Genomic DNA, 21,581 nt, shown 5'->3' on the forward strand with positions numbered 1-21,581 from the left:
TCTAGGTTCTGTGTCCTGTTGTCTTGTTACATCTGTATTTATACCAGTTGATTCCAATCCTATCAATCTCTATTCCAAAGGTTAGGGCGTTTCTTATCTCCATTATTCCAGGGAAAGATTATGTAGCTTAAGCGTCATTGTTCGTAGTTAAAGTGATTAACTACCCGCCTGGCATATGCTGTGCAGATGTTTCTTCTCTGCAGCGACTGTGTCAAGCAGCAAGGATGGACTGGCTCCCGGCAACTTTTAACTATTTTAATCTCAAAAGTTGGGATCAAAATTCCATGGATATTTTAAGTCACTGGCAGTGCTGCTAAGGATTGAAATCTGAGTGAGTGGCAGGGCATTCTGCTTTGATCTGTAATTTAGAAAAATTTTTAAATAGTACTTTGGGATTATTTTATAGTCATTAGCTACATTTGAATTTTGTTAAGAAAGGTTTAGTCTTGTTTGGGGGGGTTGTTTTTTCTTTTTGTGAGGGTTTTGTGTGTGTGTGTATTGTTTTGTTTTTTTACCTTTTATCATCTTTTCCTTTGTGAATGAAGTCAGAGGCATTCATAAATGTTTGCTAAAGTTCTTTAACTATCTTTGGTTTCCTGATTGTTAAGAAATATATTTTTATCACTTTTTCTTTGGGATCTTAATCCCATAACCTACAAATTCTTATTTTTAATTAAAGGCAAATATCTATATTCAGCGATGCGAAGACTTCTGTGACTAAAATGGGTCTTTTTGCTTTATCTTGAGAGTGACACACTTTTACCAGATCCTCTTTCTAACTTAGCACATTTTTTTATGTCTTGTAAAACCTGCTTTTTGTTGGGAATGGATATCAACGTGTCTTGATCTTTTCCTCCTACACCTCTTCCAAATCACTGACATCTTATGAAACCCTCTCAGTAGCCCCTTCCTTTCTTGTACCCCTTACTCATCCTGGGAAAAGACCCAACAGGGCTCCTTGCTCTGGCCCCGAACCTCCCTTATTTATTACTGTCATTCAGCAACTGCACCTTTGATAACCATCTCTCTGGTTATACCAGTATCTGTCCTCTTTGTTACAGTTAACGAACTACAGGACACTAGTGTATTATTATTTAACACTGTTGGGTTTTTCTCCTTTTAATTTACTGCATTACCTACTACTGAGGCAACTACACAATTTATTATCCAAACCAGATTTGACACTAGGACCACAGTCAGAAACTAAAGGACCCAGACAAACTAGGTCATGTAGTTACACTAGCTATTTGTGTCTTTACTTATATCACCATCCAAGTTGATAATCAGTTGAAATGCTAGCCGGCTCCTTCCTAGTCACCTTCATGTATATTGCATTTCTGCTGGCCACTCCACAGCCATCCCTTGGAGTCTGCCATTTCTTAGAAATACTATACTCGTGGGGTTTCCAGCCTTGACATTCCTCTCTGATCGTGACCTTCTGATCTTGAACCTGAAACACTCATCAGGTCCTAGTGAATTGTATCCTTCCCTCGTAATCACCCCACACCCCTCGTCAAGGCTTTTAGTTCATTATCCTCCTTTTTAAAAATCATTTCTAACACGAAGAGGCTCAATAGATAACCATTTTTACATATTTCTTCTAATATCCTGGACTTGTTCATACCCTTTGCATTTTCTGAACATACTTTTCTCAATCCTCTTTATCCGGGAAAAAATAATTTCTTTAATCGCTGCTGAGTTTTCTAAGGTTGATGCATCAAGTCGTGTAACCCTACCTGTTAATTCCATTTCTTATTCATGCTGTGACATCATCTGGGATCTTAATGTTACTAGATGTACCTAATTATCCGTATTTGATGACTTAATCACCTTCCATATAACGGTGTGCTGCGAGAATTAACATGCAATACCTGACTATTTAGTTAGGGGCACTGACCTCTTTTCCCTTAGATTTTCAAATTTAAAAATGACAACAGCCAACACAACAATAGCCGGGTGTGAATGAATCAAAACTATACCTTTTTTTGTCAAATCGGCAAAAAATATATTTTGTTGATGTGCTGTGGAATTTTAATAGTTATTTTATATGTGCCATGAGATGAAAGAGGTTGAAATTCACTGCCCTACAATGTTCATTGGGTCCATTTACCTGAATTTGTTCTGATGTTCCTCTTGCCCATCACTGTGCCAGAAAAGCCAGCCCAGCACCAATGACTTTCTAGGTACAGTGGGCCCTTTATATTATTATTATTTTTTCCATATATTAAAAATATTTTGCAAATGATTTACAGAAATAGGAATGAAGGGATGGTGAGAAATAACTTCATTTAGAAATTTTAATAGGAATTAATACCATAAATATTTTAATTTGAATTAAAATTTATATATATAAGTCCAAATTTTTAAGGTAGGAATTTCTGGAATGGGCACTTTTTTTTTGATGCAACTGCTATTCACCTGCCAGGCATGGACCCGGAATAGATCCATATTATAAATCTAATTCCACACTTCAAATATATCTATTAGGTTCTGGCTCATCATATTTCTTAGTCTTTTTCTCGCACTTGCATTTTCACTTGATAATTGTAAAAAAAAACAAAAACAAAAATCAGTACTTTTAAAACTTTAAGAGTTTATAATTTTGTTGAAGTGAAAGCATCCATTTTCTGTCCACAATTGCAAAATACTTTTCAAATTTGGATTTATAAAAATTTGGAAACCTATTAGCATAACCCAATCATTTTTATGTCCACATTGGTTCTTCTAATCACTTTTATAGACACTTCTGCCTTTGGTATTTGTCTACTACTGAATGGTGCCAAAAAGATTTTGTTTCACAAATATAAGTGTTGCACAAGTATCATAAAAGAGGAAAGAATATTGTCAATCGCTGGCTCCTATTTTTTCCAAAAAAAAAAAGATATATATGTATATATATAAATATTTGTGTATTTTAACTGATTTCATAGAGGGAGAGGGAGAGAGAGAGATGAAACATCAATGATGAGAGAGAATCATTGATCGGCTGCCTCCTGCACGCCCCCCCCACTAGGGATTGAGCCTGCAACCCGGGCATGTGCCCTTGGCCTGAATTGAACCTGGGACCCTTCAGTCCGCAGGCCTGCGCTCTGTCCACTGAGCCAAACCACACTGATGTTTATTTTTTCATCTTTAAAATCACACGATGCCTGCCAAACGCTAATGGAGTTGAGCTAGTCTCATGACTATAACTTGAACTTCCTGAAATTTTGCCTACTGCTATTTTTAATAAAGAGCTCCAATTTGACACTAGGGAACAAAAAAATGCTTGCTGGGATAAATAAGAAAGCCACTCTAAGAATGGACTTTTATCCAAAAGCTCAAATGGAGATAAATCTTACTTTCATGTATGATTCCAGTTTCATTTTATTCTATTTTATTTCACTCTTGGAAGCAATGAAGAGACATTCAAGAAGTAACTGTAGTAAAGGAGCTAAACAGTTGCAACACATATTCCAGAGGTCCCGGCATTTTTCAATGTTTCTAGCTTTACAGACTCCTGATGCAATTTCACTTAATTATTGCTTGTCTGGAATGATATTCCTTAGTAGTTTTTGTTTTAAAGCCAAATTTGTTTAACCTCAAGTTACCAGTTATGTCTGTGTATGCATTTGATGGGAATGACAATTCAATTCAATTCAAATATTTGTTGAGCACTTACCTTTATACATTAAGATACTTGGCTAACTTTCTAGCCAAGTATCTTAATGTATAAAGGTAAGTGCTCAACAAATATTTGAATTGAATTGAATTGTCATTCCCATCAAATGCATACACAGACATAACTGGTAACTTGAGGTTAAACAAATTTGGCTTTAAAACAAAAACTACTAAGGAATATCATTCCAGACAAGCAATAATTAAGTGAAATTGCATCAGGAGTCTGTAAAGCTAGAAACATTGAAAAATGCCGGGACCTCTGGAATATGTGTTGCAACTGTTTAGCTCCTTTACTACAGTTACTTCTTGAATGTCTCTTCATTGCTTCCAAGAGTGAAATAAAATAGAATAAAATGAAACTGGAATCATACATGAAAGTAAAATTTATCTCCATTTGAGCTTTTGGATAAAAGTCCATTCTTAGAGTGGCTTTCTTATTTATCCCAGCAAGCATTTTTTTGTTCCCTAGTGTCAAATTGGAGCTCTTTATTAAAAATAGCAGTAGGCAAAATTTCAGGAAGTTCAAGTTATAGTCATGAGACTAGCTCAACTCCATTAGCGTTTGGCAGGCATCGTGTGATTTTAAAGATGAAAAAATAAACATCAGTGTAAAGCGATGGTTCTAGACTAGGGGCAATTCTGCTGCCCAAGAGACCTTTGGAAATGTCTGCAGACATTATTAGTTTTCACTACTGGGGGGTGGAGGGGGGTGCTCCTAGTATTTAATGGGTAGAGGCCAGGGACATTGCTAATCATCCCACAATATAAAGAACAGCCCCACAACCAAGAAATGCCAATAAAACCAAGATTGAGAAACTGGTTTAGAAGTTTTTTTAGTACTGGGAAGTTAAGGAAAGTATTCTTTAAAAAAAAAATATTTCCATTGCAAGCTTTTGTTTAACCCTGATCTCCGATGGACAGAAAAGCAAACACCCAGGAATACGTGTCTTGAATAGATCTTTTGTGCAGATGGAAATGATTGAGATGAAAACAAACCTTCTAAACATCACTGCCTGTGTGTGTTATGTGCTGATGAGTCAACTCCAACCTGGTGACCCTATGAATGAGTGATGTCCACAGTGACCTATCCTTACCAGCCCCACTCAGCCCCTGTAGACTCACGCCTATGGCTTTTATGGAGTCAATCCATCTCGTGTTTGGTCTTCTTCCTTTCCTGCTGCCTTCTATTTTTCCCAGCACTATTGTCTTTTACAAAGAACCTTGCCTTTTCATGATGTACCCAGAGTAGGACAGCTTCAGTTTTGTCATCTTTGCCTCCAGCAATATTTCAGGTTTAATTTGCTCTAAGTCCTGCGTGTCTGTCTTTTTGATGGTCCAGGCGCAGTGGTCGGCAAACTCATTAGTCAACAGAGCCAAAAACCAACAGTACAACAATTGAAATTTCTTTTGAGAGCCAAATTTTTTAAACTTAAACTATATAATTAGGTACATTGTTATTAACTTAATTAGGGTACTCCTAAGGCTTAGGAAGAGCCACACTCAAGGGGCCAAAGAGCCGTATGTGGCTCGCGACGCGCAGTTTGCCTACCACGGCTCTAACCAAGCTAACTTCCAGCACCATCTTTCAAATGAATCAACTTTTTCCCATCAGTCTTCTTCACTGTCCAACTTTCCCATCCATATATAGTAATCGGGAATGTGAGGGTGTCAATGATCTTAGCCTTAACCTCTATTGACACATCTTTGCTGTTGGTGATTTTTTCCTAATTCTCCCATTGCTGCCCTTCCGAGTCTCAGCCTTTTCTTGATTTCTTGGCTGCAGTCTCCATTTGAATTGATGACTGAACCAAGGTAAGCAGTGTCTTCGTTGTCTTTATTAAAGTTGTGTATTGCTTCTGTCCTCATGACTTTCGTCTGTTTGATGTTCAAATACAGTCCTTAATTAGGGTACTCCAAAGTACCCTAATTTGGCACTTCCTTCTTTCACTTTCATCAGCAGAGGTCATTTCAGGTCATTGCTACTTTCTGCCAGTAAGATGATGTCAGCTGCATATCTTTTTTTTTAAATATATTTTTTTATTGATTTCAGAGAGGAAGGGAGAAGGAGAGAGAGAGATACATCAATGATGAGAGAGAATCATTCATCGGCTTCCTCCTGCATGCCCCACACTGGGAATTGAGCCCGCAACCCAGGCATGTACCCTGACCAGGAATTGAACCATGACCTCTGATTCATAGGTTGGTGCTCAACCACTGAGCCACACTGGTTGGACCAGCTGTATATTTTAAGTTACTGATATTTCTTCCACCAATTTTCACTCCTCCTTCCTCTGAATCTAGCCCACTTGTTCATATATGTTCTGTGTACAGATTAAACCCAGAAGGAGATAAAATGCACCCTTGTCTGACACCGTTGCCTACAGGAAACCATTCTGCCTCTCTGCGTTGTTGCGCATCAGGACAGTCACGTGCTCAGGCATGCCTGTTCCTCTCAGAGCAGCACATAGCTTTTCATGATTGGCACAGTCAGAAGCTTTATTGTAGTCTAAAAAACGTAGACTAACCTGAAATTCTATAGAGCATGCCAGTATTCAGTGAATGACTGTCTTAAGTGTTTCTTCCTTTTCTGAATCCAGCTTGAACATCCAGCATTTCTTGCTCCACATAAGGTAGTAAGAGCCTTAGTTGCATCACTTTAAGCATCTCTTTGCTTGGGTGGGAAATAAGAGCGATGGTCCTATAGGTGCTGTACTCCTTGGCATCTCCTTTCTTGAAGATTGGGAGGTGTATGGAACATTTCCGGTCTGAAGGCCATTGTTTTGTTTTTAATATTTGACATATTCTTGCTAGGATTTTGACAGATTCAGTCTCAGGCTTGAAATATTTCTGTCAGTATTTCATCAACCCTGGTGATTTATTTATTTATTCATAACTGCATCCATAGGTTAAAATATCATCATAAAAAATGTGCTGATACAATGGATGACTAAGGCTTCTTATTTGCACCCATTTACTTCATTAATTCTAATCATTATGTCAAATATTTTTCTTTGTATTAGTATAGTGCTGTCCATTTTGACTACAATAAATACTGGCCTATTTTTTGGGACAAACATCATATTTTGAAATATTTGGTGTATGTAGAGGCATGGAAGATTATCTCCACTTGAAATATTTTTCTATTACATGTAATTAGAAAACTGTTGAAAGTATGATAATTTTTCAGTGGGTCCGGGAAGATCACCTATAATTTAAACTTATTGTAAGTTCAGAGTTTCTATTCATTTTTGTTTTTGTTCATTTGTGTATTTTATTATGTGTTTGTGGTAAAAATGTAATATTTTTATTTTTAAATAATATCTTAAAGACATTTAAAATGCATTTATAATCCCTTTAATTATGTATGTTTCTTCAAAGTTTGTTTATCCATGTCACCATTGTCAGACATTTTTTGCTTCTTATGTTTGTGAAGCCATGTTTTTGAATTCTTTAATGAATTCAGATTTCTTCCCATATTCCATAATAAATGCTTTAAGGTAGATTTCCAAAGGTAGGATTTGGGGGTTAGAAGATGTGAGTCTTTTCACATCACTTAAAATGTATTTCAATGTTTATGCCCATTTACAGTGAGGTAGCAGTAGTGAATGAATTTATTTGGTCAATGTATACTAGCCTATGCTGGATGATATTATTTTTAATAATGTGGCCCCTCTCCATACTCCCAACCTTTTCAGGGTTTTCCAGTTAGTGAGTTTCATGAAGATATTGACTAGGTTTTATCTTGTATACCCTTTTCTGTGCATGAGTAGTAATAGTTATAGATATTATGTGGCCTTGCTATGTGCAAAGCACTTTCTGAACACCTTGCATATGTTAACCCATTTAATGGTCACAGCTTTTTAATGTCCATTTTTATTTGTAGAATGACTTAATGAGTTTTATTTGGGCTTTTCCAAAACTGGGAATAGATTTGTGCTGATATATCTATACTTGAGGGTTTAGTTTTTTTTCTTGTGCCAAGCAAAAATTACAGGTAGTATTTCAAATGCTAAATTCGTCCAAACCCTTCTGCAAATTCTTTTTCCATTAATTCTACATTAGAATTGTAGTTAACAATCTGCACTTTTCTCATCCAATTACATTTCCTTAATTTTACCTGTAGAACATATATAAATCATAACTTTAAAAATGATTAATTCATTCACCTTTGAGCATACAAAGTCTCAGGCCAATAAATTTTGATTGAATGATTCATAATATATTTGAGGTAAATGCAAAATGCTTCACTTTTATTGATAATCCTATATAATAAAGAGCTAATATGCTAATTAGACCAAAGAGCAGAACAACCGTCCAAACGAAGCCAGGGCTGCGAGGGCAGAGCCCCTTGCACGAATTTCATGCATAGGGCCTCTAGTTTAATATATGTTGAGTCCATGTTGTTTAATCTGCCCTAGTAATGAGCCTTCAGGAGGATGGAGGTGGGGAGGTTGAGTCTAAGGGTTTAGATTAGTTTAGTATCGATGAAAAATATCAAGAAAGAAAAAAGTATGTTGTGGCACATGCCTAGAAAAGGGCCAGGACCTGTAGAGGGCTAACTTATTCCCCTGGAAAAGCATCACATTGCTTTCCCAGTAGCTTGGGATGTAGAAACAGACATAGCTATACCTGAACTCGGGCCGTTGTGAGGATGCGTGCTTATTTAACCCAGAGTTCCTAAAGGGAGTGAGCTATTTTCTCCACGTTTCTGTTTGGTAGTAGGGAACTGAGGATACTGGGGAGACAGAATTTATAGACCCTACTTCTACGTTAGCAGACATCTGCTCAATCTAATGCTCTTAAAAAGGACAGAAAGGTGTCTTATTCATTATTTATGTGCAGTGTTCCACAGAGATGTCTTTTTTGTAGAGAATGGGGTTGTTATAAACATAGAGAAACATATATAAAAATTACATCTCCCTTTGATCAATAGCTAGACTGTTTTAATGTTATTGTTGTTTTCAGATGATTTGTCATTATTGGAATCAAATAAGGTGGAAACAGAGCTAATAATACAGTGTGTAAGCCCATCATGTTAAAAGTATTTATGGAGGGAAATGTTAATCGACTAACTGCATCCCAACATAACATGTCAAAATACAAATCATTACAACGGTAAGCTTACTCTGATTTGAAGCTGTTGGTGGAGTTCTAGTGTAAATAACAGGAATGTGGTTTCAGTGTCTTGAGCTACCTTTCTGGTAGAACTTGTGACATAATAAATACAAGACATAGCCACAGCAACTGGGAGCATTTTTTCCTATCCTACACATGAGCACGAGTATGAGATTTTTTTTGTATTCATTTATTAAGCTCAAGGGGTGGGGGAGTTACCTTCGTTCCAGAAACACAGAGGGTTGCTGATAATGCTGGATGCAGCCCATTTTCGGTCATTTCCCGGAAACTCGAGCAGAGACCCACACAAGCTGATGCTCAGCATAAGGAAAGAAATCTTGATCATGATCATGACTGCAATCAGCATAAAATGCTCTTGTTAAAGCTTGATTTGTGAGTGGCACACTGCTAGGTAGAGTTGAAAGCCCATTTAACTATGGTCTGTGTGCTCCAAGTACTTTTCTCAGAAATAATCACCAGTGGGTAGTATGGAGGGTGCGTTTTGCAAATACATTGTCTGCCCTTTGTGAAAGCTTGTGATTGAATCATGTGCTACGTGGTGCAACACATTGCTTTCCCAGTAGCTTGGGATGTAGAAACAGACATAGCTATACCTGAACTCGGGCCATTGTGAGGATGCGTGCTTATTAGGAACCAGTACTTTTATCTGTTTTTAAAATTGGGTATAAGTGTTTGTTTGTATTTTAGAGAGTGTTATTTGACTTGGTCTTATTTAGATCTCTGGAGTTGAAATTCTTTGAATATGTGATCATCTTTCAGCTACTTTTCTGCTTGCATTGTAAGTGGTATTAACGACTCAAGCGGGGGTGGGGGGCAACTTTAGAGGAATACAAAGTGAATCATACAGATGATAAATTACAGCCTCCCATCTTTGCCAGGGAATGAGTCAAGGAAGATTGGATTTGATGAAACAGCTCATGGCTTTGAGAAGTAACAGTCACGCTGCTGGGTTGGCAGCTCCTAGCACTGTTTGAGGCTGTAACTGGATCCCTGAGTCTTGTACTTAAATGAGAAAACTAATTTGAAAATGATGAATAGGAGAGTAGCAGAAGCTTGCATTCTCTTGAGGGAGCTGGCTGCCAACTTTAATAAAAAAAATGCTGACTTTCTGTATTTAATAAGCATGGGCCACATGTATGTCAAGAAGAAAAACAAAGCACTTTAATAGCCTTAACCAGATTACAGATGTATGGCCAAGCCGGTGGGGCTTAATTTGGTTTCCAAGCAGGGGATGGCTGGAGGTGGGATGCCTTTGAAGTTCAGGGTTGGGTTGCTACCATCTGAGCTCACCTGGCACTGGCAGCATCCCCACCCTTGCTTAGGGCCTGATGGCACAAGCTGCCCTAGTAACAGGATATCGCAGAATCAGAAGACCTGGGGAACAATTCCTTTGTAGGGAATTATTTGGAGAGTTGGATTATTCAGTGCAGAGAATGTTACGCCATTGACACATGAAAGATCTCTCTTTATCCCCCAATGTCTTTTAATTAAACTGTTTAAATTTTCCAAATTAAAAAAAAAATAGTGGGAATAAAAGAAAATTCAGATCCTTATGATTTTAACTGGTTTCTGGCAATAGTACCTCCAGACACAAATTCCTTGTCGAAACCAACATTTGAAGATTATCTTCATTGGAAAATCCCTAGTTTAATTTAGATGGAATTTCCCATTGTTACATGTAAAGGTGGCCTTTAAAATTCTGTATTTTTTACTTGTTTTTCCTTTGCCTCGAGATGCACATATTAGCATATTATGTCCAAAGAAGTGTCCTTTATTTGATATAACAATAAACATCATGCTGGATCTTTATTTGGAAGTTGATTTTATAGAAGTTGGCCTCCAGGAGCCCTAAAATGGGAAGTCAAGCTATAGTGCATGATGCTTCCCTCTCTTTGTCTAAACTAGTAGCAGGATCTTATCACAAAGAGCTCAGCAAAATTTTAATAAGCAATGTTTCCTTGGTCCAATCACTCCACTACCCATTATCTCACACTGTCAGATAGAACACCTTCCTTTTGGCATAATGACTAATCCCCCACCTCTGGTTTGATGATCATGGCTATTGTAACAAATTTCTTTTTAATTAGGTCTTTTTAAAGTATTATACACCTAGTAATTATTGTAATCAATAATAATAGATAATAACTCCTTAAGCACTTTCTGTCCTAGATGAGGGTGAGAACATTATTAAAATAGGTTTTGAAGGTAAACAGCTAATGGCATTCTTATCTGATGAATTTAAATATGTAGGAGTTCTTTTTTATTTTAGGGAAGCAAAAAATATTAGAAAATATGATTTCCTGGGATTGGAAAACTAATGTGTAATTGCTTTGGGTTCTTTTGGTTATTTTAAATAGAAATTCAGTAGGTATTCAAATAGCAGTAAAGTCATTCTACTTTTCAACTTCTGTTTATTCAAAGACCTTCAATTTTATATTCAAATTGGAGGCCCGATGCACGAAATTCGTGCAAGGGACTCAGCCCTCACATCCCCGGCTTCATCCAGAAGGTCGTTCGGAAGGACATCCAGAAGGTTGTTCAGCTGTCCAGTCTAATTAGCATATTATGCTTTTATTATTATAGATTATATTTCAGAAATAGGTTTTGAAGAATCGTGGTATCTTAAGTAAGGGAAGATATATTAAAGTTCCAATCTTTTGCCTCCTGGATCATGCTGTTCATTTGTTTCATTTTAAGTGTTGGTACATCCTTTGAGTGTTGATGGGTCAGCCTCAGTGGTTCTCAGGAGAATTTATAGTCCCTATTATTAGAAAATTGGAGCCATGGAGTCACACACACATGGAAGCATTTAGAAAATGTTTACAAGGTCGTCAAAAGGGAGCAACACTGCATTTGCTGTAGTTAATGTAGTTTAATGCAGTTAGAGCCAATCAGAGGAACAGGCTTAGAAAATGTTTGCAAGGTCATCAAAAGGTAGCAACACTGCATTTGCTGTAGTTTAATGCAGTTAGAGCCAATCAGAGGAACAGGATGGTGAGACCACACTTTCATAGCATCTCTTAGAGTCCAACCTCATATGCAACTCACCATCAGTGCTGAAACACACTTAGCAAACCTGTGAACAGACCGTTCATAACAAGATAGCCTTCCCAACTTCCTTCCATTTGGGAGTGTTCTTACCCAACATGCACATGGATACATAGACTCTGTATGCCCCATTCCTATCTCAAATACTATAGTATTTAGAACCTCTGGGATCTTTAGCCCTGACTCTTAAGTAGGACTGAATATGCTTCTGCTCATGACCCCTTAGCATTCTTATTAAACATAGGTACTTCTGAGGTGGTCAGCATTTTCAGAGAGTTCCCTTCTCCGTTAGAAGTGTTTCTCCTGATTGGAACTTTTTTTTTAGTATATTTTATTGATTTTTTTACAGAGAGGAAGGGAGAGAGATAGAGAGTTAGAAACATCGATGAGAGAGAAACATCGATCAGCTGCCTCCTGCACATCTCCTACTGGGGATGTGCCTGCAACCCAGGTACATGCCCTTGACCGGAATCGAACCCGGGACCTTTCAGTCCGCAGGCTGATGCTCTATCCACTGAGCCAAACCAGTTTTGGCGACTCCCGATTGGAATTTAAAAACCATAAAGACCCTCTATTAGAAATTGACAGACGGGAATGTGATGTGACTATCCCACTGTGTCCCCAAGGGCTTATTTGTTGTGAGCTGTCTGTTTATAAAGGAATTGCTTTCTGATGCCCAGCCTGGCATGTCCATAAATAGCCCTTCCTCACGTTTTCTTGCCCTGTGAGCAGCTTTCCAAAACTGACTCACCTTAGTCACATCACAGAGCCAAGCTTTCCAGCCATTGAAGAGAAGGAGCACCTGGCCGGTGTGGCTCAGTGGTTGGGCATTGACCTATGAACCGGTCAGGGCACATGCAGGAGCATGGGGGGCGTGCAGGAGGCAGCCGATCAATGATTCTCTCTCATCTTTGATTTTTTTTTCACTCTCTCGCTCTCCTTTCCTCTCTGAAATCAATAAAAATATTTTTTTTAAAAAGAAGAAGGAGGAAAAATCATTTTTTCCCCTTTCTGTCCTTCCTGCTGTTATGAACTCTTCGATTGGCAGTGGTCATGTTGGCGTGTTTGGTGTTAAAACATAACCGCGTGCTACTGTTTTAATAGCGTTCAAATAGCTAACTGGATTCATGGACATCTAAATTTAATTCCAGAAATCAATGCTATGGTAATAAGGACTGGGCCTGCATTCTCTTAGGCCTAGTAATCTAATTCCCCCGCCAGCTGAACTATTATGTGTGTCTGTTTCTTGTTATTATGCCTGTGAATTGCTCAGGCAGATGTGGTGATGGAGACGGGCATATTCCACTCTTGTTCATGGCTATACCCCGATCATTTTAACACAGGCTTTCTGTTTGGAGCTTTATACGACATTCAAGTCATAGCAGAGGATGTTGAGGGTGGTTCCTGGGTCGTGTTTTAGAACCTCTGTAAGCACATCGCTGTCCTAACCTGGGATTACATTCTTGCCTGTCGCTCCAGTTGTGCTTCAAGACCTCATGCACCCTCACAGTTTAAGAAGAATACTGGTTTCATTTGATTTTTCTCCCGGAATTTTCCACTTAACTTGAAGAAATGACTAGCATTGGTGCCTATTATTTGATTGACAACATAAAAGAGCTCACACATAATAAACTGGCTGATGACTTGCGTCGGTTATCTTTGTTCACAAGTAGTACGAAATTGAGATTCTATAGGACACAAATGATATGGAAGTAGACTGGGTGACATTTGGGGCATCTGAGCAAGTGTTAAGTTTAGGATTTATTTGCGACGTTGTCTCAAGTGATAGACTTTTTGTGCAGGAATTCAGGTAGTTAAGAAATCAGTGATTGCACCCCATTTATCTCTAAGCAGATGAAGGCTTATACCATCTGATGATCAGTGCCAATGTTTTCTCTTCCTCTTCTTCTTACTCATTTCTTGTGGAAATCAGATTTCAAGCATATTAGGGAAAGAGAACAGGTTTCCATGGAGTAGGAAATGTAAAAATAACTGATTAAGGTCTTCTGTATTTTTTAAAAAATATATTTTTTTTATTGATTTCAGAGAGGAAGGGAGAGGGAGAGATAGAAACATCAATGATGAGAGAGAATCAGTGATTGGCTGCCTCCTGCACGCCCCCTACTAGGGATCTAGCCGCAACCCAGGCATGTGCCCTTGGCCAGAATCAAACCTGGGGCCTTTCAGTCTGCAGGCTGACTCTATCCACTGAGCCAAACCGGCTAGGGCAAGGTCTTCTGTATTGACACTTCATTTGTTAAGACACTAATAGTTCATTATTATGTTACTCAGTTTAATCAGCTTCTCCTTATTCTATTTTTTAGACACATGCTTTACCATCTTTGTATGTATTCATTACCCCCTGCATCATATTGAATCAGAATTAGGCATTTCACTGTGGGTTATACACATTTTTATTGACCTTCCATTTATAAAAGATCTTGAAAATCTGAGTTAGAAATGGAAATTCCTTCTCATGCTATATCATCTCTGCACATATCTTTTCCTTTTCCACCCTCAGCAAAATTAGTTGTGGCTGTTCTGTCAGACTTTCAGTGTTTGAAAGCCTGTTTCAGTCTTCCTTTCTGTCTTCCTAGATCAGGGAAACCTGTTCTGTGTCCCCAATATATTTGAAATCTGATTTTCTGTATCTGCCCAACTCACAGAAGTATTCCAAGGCTCCAGGTTGGGTCTGACACAAACTTTCCAAGAAGAAGGGTTCCTCTCCCTTCTTCATCAATATGCTTCTCCTTGCAGGCAAGAATCGGCATTGAGGTCATAATTCTCCCCTGCTGTCTCTTTTTCTGGGGAAAGTTAAATGTCAAATGGCAGCCCTCAGTCCTGTTTCTGTGGTGCTTCTTGTCCAATAAGACCCAGGGCAGAAGCTTCGCTATGTCAAAATCCTCCACCACCTCTACATCTTTTTCTTGTATTGGTTTTGTCATCTGAAGGAGGAAGAATCGTCTATTTCTCCTTTATCTGGCCAGATGGTATGTGATGGACTTCCACCATTTAACGCTTTTCATTCCTGTCTTCATTTATCATCTTTCAAATGCTCTCAACCGTTTCTGCGCTGGCAGGTACATGATTGCCAAAAGGATATCTTAGTAGGACTTTGTGATTTTGTTCCAGATGTGCCCTTCTTTTGCCTCCCAAACTGCTGATTTAAAACTCACCATTGTATATTACTGTATAGTAGTATACATATTTAATGCCATAAATATTATTTCTGGTCTAGCTCCCAAGTATACTGTGACTTACTGGCTCCCTTACTATTATTCTCAGTATTGCATATTTCAGTGGCTCTCAGAATATTGTTCCCTGATCACCAGCATAAGCATCATCTGGGAACTTGTTAGAAATGCAGTTTCTCAGGCTGAATCTTAGACCCACTGAATCAGAAGCTCTGGGTAGGGTGCCCAGTGGTCTGTGTTTTAAGGCCTTCCGGGTAATTCTGATACTCAGTAAAATTTAAGAACCACTAAATACCCAATAGTCTCCAAAGCTTACACAAGTAATAAGACTAAGGAGCACAACTATAAACTTTCAGTAGGCATCGCTGACCATGGGGTTTTACAGATTTATTTAAGCCATTTCTTCCCCCTTCGTTTCCAGTTTAAACTTTTAATAGCAATATTTGAATCTATTTCCACCTACACGTCTTGAGTATTTACATGCAGATATGTGTGGTATTTTCATATACATTATGAGAAGTCATCTCCATAACTCAATAAACTCTGTTTGGTATCCCCTCCCTCCCATTTAATAGACTTTATTTTTTACAGAAGTTTAGGTTAACAGTCAAGGTGAGCAGGAACTAGAGACCTCCCCTCCACCCACTTTCCCTTGGCCCCCTCCCCCCATTTCCTCCATTGTTAACATTTGCATTGTGTGTCCCCTGTTACAGCATTTTACAGAGAAATAAACTGCCCTAACAGTTCATGAGCTCTGCCTCTCCTTCTTTTCCTTCTTACCCTGCACCCCTGGCAACCACTGCTTTTTATGGTCTCCATCATTGTGCTTTTTCCAGAATGTCAGATAGTTGGAATCATGATATCTTCTTTCTTCAGCTGCATAAACTAAGAGTAGCTGTGGGCAAGGGTTAAGAAGCTGCACACCTACTCAGCTGGGGTCATACTTGGACCTGCTGGCTTCACACCTCATGTGCATTTTTAATTCAGTGCACATTCCCTCTCAAATTTCCAGAATGCCTGTTGTTGATTTTTTTTCCCTTTCCTGAAACCTGTTTAAATGACCCTCACTGTTCCTTCTCTTTCCTGCTCCAGTGAAGACAAAGTCGTAGAAGTCACAGAGGAGGAGGAAGTGGCTGATGTTGAGGAAGAAGAAGCTGAGGACGATGAAGACGATGAGGATGGTGAGGAGGTAGAGGAAGATACTGAAGAACCCTATGAAGAGGCCACGGAGAGAACCACCAGCATCGCCACAACCACCACCACCACCACCACAGAGTCTGTGGAAGAAGTGGTCCGAGGTAATCCACTGTTTACAGGGATTTTCTTTCTTGGGGGAAAATGAAAACATCATAGCAACATTGGACATTTCTATCCAGTCTACTGCCACTGTCTTCCCAACCAAAAACAAAATTCAATCAACAGGTCTTATGCTTGTTGAACTCTTTTTGGTTAACAAGCAGTCCACCAATTCATTTCCAAGAATGTGAAGTCCTTAGGATACAGTCTATTCTGTACCTTGTATGTGCAAATCCAGCTTGTTCTGCAAAACCCATTTAACCAAGTGTTGACAACGGCTGTTAGTTAGGTGACCTCCTTGGTATTTCCCTGGCGGTGGGTGTGTATTACACTCGATTGTGTGTTACCTCTTTCACCACCTCGGCTATGAGCTTGAGGGCAAGGACTAGATTTTACTTAGTATTGCGCAGAGTGCCTGGCTTATAGAAAGTTTCAATAAATATGAGTTGAGTGAGTAGTTGCAATTACATTGCATGAAAGAAGAAAAGGGATATTCGGTGAATATAACATTATTTTTTGCTGTGGAATTTAACTTGGCTGATTTGTGTTGTCTTTATTTTATTGGGACGTGACCGTGCCTTCTCGGAGAGGTTGACTTTCTTTCTCTGTTTAATGGATACTCCTATTGAGAATGTTGGGAACTGAATGAGCTCCAAGGCTTCCTTTTTGTCCCAATGAAATAAAAGCAAGCATTGAGCTTTCGGTAAACAACCAAATGTTATTGTAGCAACTAGTGAGTTCTTGGATTGAGTTTCTTAAACGGTATTTATATGTTTTACAGGTAGTAAAAGATAGTCCTAGAATTAGATCAAGAGACAATGGAGGGAGTTAGTGAGTTTCGATATATTGCAAATACTTTTAATGTCTACCCCCAAATATTACAACAGTGTAAGTCTTCCTCTCGCTTTTTATTAAGGTAAAAATTATGTTGGCTCTGTTGTTATATTTTAGAGATTAAAATGGGATATTTTCTCTGCCTCACGGAGATTCCTAATGATCACTATGGTATCTTCTCTTTGTTGCATTTTTATAACTTTATTGAGGTGCAATTTACATATGAAATTCACTAATTTTAAGTGTATAAGTGTGTGATTCGGCAGCTTTGATACATTTACCAAATTGTACAACCATTATCATAATCCAATCTTGGAACATTTTCATCATCTCAGTAAGATCCCTCCTCACACCCATTCATAGTTAATCCTTGTTCTCACCCCAGCCCTGAGCAACTACTATCTTCTTTCTGTCTCTGCAGATTTGCCTTTTCTAGACATTTAATATAAGAAGGATTACATGGGCTTTTGGTGTCTGGCTTCTTTCACTTAACGTAGTGTTTTGAGGTTCTGCATTTCTTCAACTGTAGCTTTTAAAACTGAGATTATTCTGAGTTGAATGCTCAGAGTTAGCTTAAAACATTGTAGGTATTGCATATTTTTTTTAAAAAGAAAGATATAGTCTAAGATGGATTTTTTATCATTCCCTACTTAATGACAACTTTATATCCAATTTAGCACATTCGTGCTTGTGTAAGTAGATACACATGTAAGCAAATGCACACTTTGATCCACTGCTTCGGGAATCCTTTTCCACATATTTTTCATACACCTAGTAGGACTATCTGTGGCAGATCTGGCCAAATGAACTTGTTAGCTTCTATTTTCCTAGTAGTGAAAGACATTTTTCAGGGCTTTTCTTTTTGAAACCTGAAAGGCATGTGACTACAAATTAACAACAGCTAGTAATCTGCAGTAACATTGAAGTTCTTGTGTCTCCATCAAGACAGCAATTTATATAATAATTAATGCCCATTTATTCAGCATTAGCTTTTGGAGCCCCTGTTTGGTATAAGCCATTTTCTAGACTCGGTGGATCATATGATGAAAATTCATAGGAATTGACATAACTCATGTAGTACAATGAAAATCAGTCACACAAACTTAAGCCCATATGCAGACCAAGACAGAATTCTCTTGCGATAGTACAGTCTTGTTATGTTATGTTCTAAATATGTTCAGTTCTTTTTGCTTCAGTTTCCCTCTAAATGTAACATTATTCTATATTAGAGGCCTGGTGCACTAGGCCTGGCCAGCGATCAGGACTGATCGGGGCCTTCTAGCTGCCAGCTGGGGCCTCCCTTCCCTGACTGCTGGTGGGGGCCTTCTTTCATTTTATGCCACCCCCTTGTGGTCAGTGCACATCATAGCAAGTGATAGAACTCCCAGTCTCCCGGTCAAACTCCCGCAGGGACACTTTGCATATTAGCCTTTTATATATATAGATTAACATAGAAATTGAAAGGACATATGTTATATTTTCTATAGAAAGACAGAGGCAAGTAAAAGATGACTTACTTATTATAAAAATCTTCAGGGTAGAGCTATGATAAGAAACTAGCCTTAAAAGATAAGTTAATAATGTTGATGGCAAGAAGAGGATGAAAACAACTTTCTAAAAGCAAATGCCTGGTCACTTAAAGGTACTGATTGTTAATACCAGAAATAGAAGAGCCTTCAGGGGGAATTCATGCACCCCCATCTAAGACGCCTGAAATGGCCAAAACTTATAATGGAGGCAAGTCTTTCTTGGGAAGGAGGCCTCAGGGGAGAGACATGTTATGGTATATTGTGTCCATATCAGAGAGTGTTCTGTATTCCCAGCTAATTTCAATAAAGGAGTACAGTTTGGGATGGTAACATTGAAGGGGCCAGCTACCTAGAGCCCTTTTCCTCCACAAAACCCGTTTTCTCCCTCCTTTGTTTGGCATAGGAGAGGAGTAATGGTGCTTCCCTGATGGAGACCAAAGGCAATGCATGGGCGATGCCTAACTTTACAAAACCCTAATTACAAGTAGCCTGCTCCTGTGCTGAAAATGAAAACCAGAAGTGACCTGCAAAGAAGAGAGACTGAAAGAGACTTATAATCTAGTTTTCAATGTTTATGTTTCAGTGCCTGAGAGAAAATGTGATTTACAACCGTACTTAATAAGAAAATTGTTTCTTCATTACCAATACATTGCCACTGACATGAGTCCTTATTGTGCTTCATAAAAAAGAACACACACACACAAAAACTCAATACTTTTGTAACCAGTTAAAATTTGAAAGGAATAGGCAGAGGGAAGTAAAATATGGGACATTTCAGCAGGGTCATAAAATTTCCAGCCATTTTGTATCAGAAGCAATGACGTCAAAGTGTAAGATATCAGTCCTAACCGTGTTACTGACTACAGAAGAGAAAGGTATTACTTGGAAGAGCGCACACTGCAACATCCATTAGGCTTTAGGATTCATTGTTTTGAGTTGTTAAAATAATAAAAATAAACTTGGATATTGATCTAATAAGCCAATACCAATTTGAATAAAGCAATAGTGTATTTAGACACTTGTTCCTAATTTTCTGTGTTTTGAGAAGGAATTACACTCCATAGACCCACCCAAGACGTCAGGGTAATTTCTGGCATCAGGGTTAATTTCATGAACTTAACTCTCACTTAAACATGTATATTGTAATAAATGACCTAATCTTTGATGTAATCTAGCCAGTTTTGTCCATCCAGCATAACTGTTTTTCCCCCTTATGTTCACTTACTGGGCAGATAGTCCCTATGTCCTTGCTGATTGCTGGGCACAGTGGAAGGAAGGTGTAATGGGAAGTTGGCCCTGACAGGGTTGTGGCAGATGGGGCTGGGATTCTTGTGTTTTCAGAATCACCACTCCCCTTGCCCTTTAGGGTGATGGTTCTGTCTCTGAATCCTTGTAACTCTGCTGTGTGGTAGAAACTACTTCCCCCTTTAAAGCCAAGGCCACTGAGGCCTAGAGACTTTTCTTTTAAATTGCCGGTAGCGACAAAGCTGCTACACTCATGTCAAAACTTTGCTGTTTTGCTTGTAAATACACACTGTTTCAGATTACCCCGTGCTCCCTTATAAATGTGTATTCCTTTGCTATAGGCATATATTCATGTTACTGTTATTTCACACTGAGCATAATGATTGGGAATCAGCAAACTATGGCCATGTTTTCTAATTCAGTGGTCGCCAACCAGTGGTCCGTGGACCACTGGTGGTCCGTGAGGTCCAAAAGGTTGGCGACTGCTGTAATCTAACTAAAAGGTTGTACTAGGACACAGGCAACCCATTTGTTTACATGTTATCTGTGGTTGCTTTCATGGTACAGAAGCAGAGTATAACCCGCAAAGCTAAAAATATTTGCTATATGGGCCTTTATAAAAAACCTCTGATACTGATCATTAGGAAAATACTTCGAAGCTCTTTATATTTCAGATACTGTATGTCTAGTTCATTTCATGAAGGTAGTTTTGTTTTGGTTAGAGGCAGACTAAGTAGAGTGTTTAAGAGGATTATTTTATTTTCATTTTGTTTTCTTTTTTTATGTTTTTAGCTTTAAAATTTTATTGAAATTCAGGTTTAGAACTTAACAATTTAATACAATAGTATAATGAATATTTTCTAACCAGTATTCTCACCTGCTTTATATGATTTCTGGGTACAACTTTTAAGAATTAATACTTTCTGCCTAATTTTCCATAGTATGCCAGTTATACATTCATTAAAATCTCAGATACTTTCCGAAAATTGTTCTTATCTCAATGTTGAATTTTTAAAAATAAGCTCTAATATTGAAAATTTCAGGCATTAATATTGCAGCCACTGTTATACAGAAAAGAAAAAAGTTTACAATCTTAACTGTTTAAAATTATTAACATTTATTGTAGTAGTGTAATATGAATTTTTAACGTACTCATATACATTTTTCATCAAAATGCTCAACCATTTCCTACTGAAGCATGTCCAAAATCTGAGAGAGGATTTTTGATCATTGTGTGGGCGTGGGCCAGTTAAGTAACCTTGGAAGTCTGTTTCACGTGTGTAGTGTAGATGCATGTTTGTTGTAAAAATTACTTTAGATGATTCGTTTTAGGTACTGACCGCATATATGCCTGGCCCATGGTATTTCAGTTTGTTTTACAAGAATAGACTTCCCAGAGTCGAATCTTGCCGCTACAACGTACTATGTAAATTTGTATCAATTGTATAACAGTTGGGCCTCATTGCTTCCCTCTGTAAAATAGTGTTTATAATAGTACCTACCTCATTTTAATCATTTTGTGAGGATTGAGTGAAGTTATCCATGGGAAATATTTGGTACAGTTGCTGGTAGACAGTAAGTGCTCAGCTGACAAGGTGCTACGGTTGTCATGGTTATAAGCACTATGTATTCTGATCCT

At 38.2% G+C, this 21,581-nt stretch overlaps 1 protein-coding gene across 6 annotated transcripts in view; it reads left to right on the top strand.

The window, feature by feature from the left end:
- Nucleotides 1-21,581, top strand: part of APP (amyloid beta (A4) precursor protein) — a 164,169-nt gene that overhangs the window by 45,317 nt on the left and 97,271 nt on the right. For all 6 annotated transcript variants that reach the window (XM_005861200.2, XM_005861201.2, XM_005861202.2 and 3 more), the window contains exon 5: nt 16,131-16,336. In XM_005861200.2, coding sequence (XP_005861262.2) covers nt 16,131-16,336 — 206 coding nt within the window. The remainder of the gene's footprint in view (nt 1-16,130; nt 16,337-21,581) is intronic.

Source organism: Myotis brandtii, unplaced genomic scaffold (genome assembly GCF_000412655.1).
Source record: "Myotis brandtii unplaced genomic scaffold, ASM41265v1 scaffold146, whole genome shotgun sequence".
In the NCBI taxonomy this organism is placed as follows: domain Eukaryota; kingdom Metazoa; phylum Chordata; class Mammalia; order Chiroptera; family Vespertilionidae; genus Myotis; species Myotis brandtii.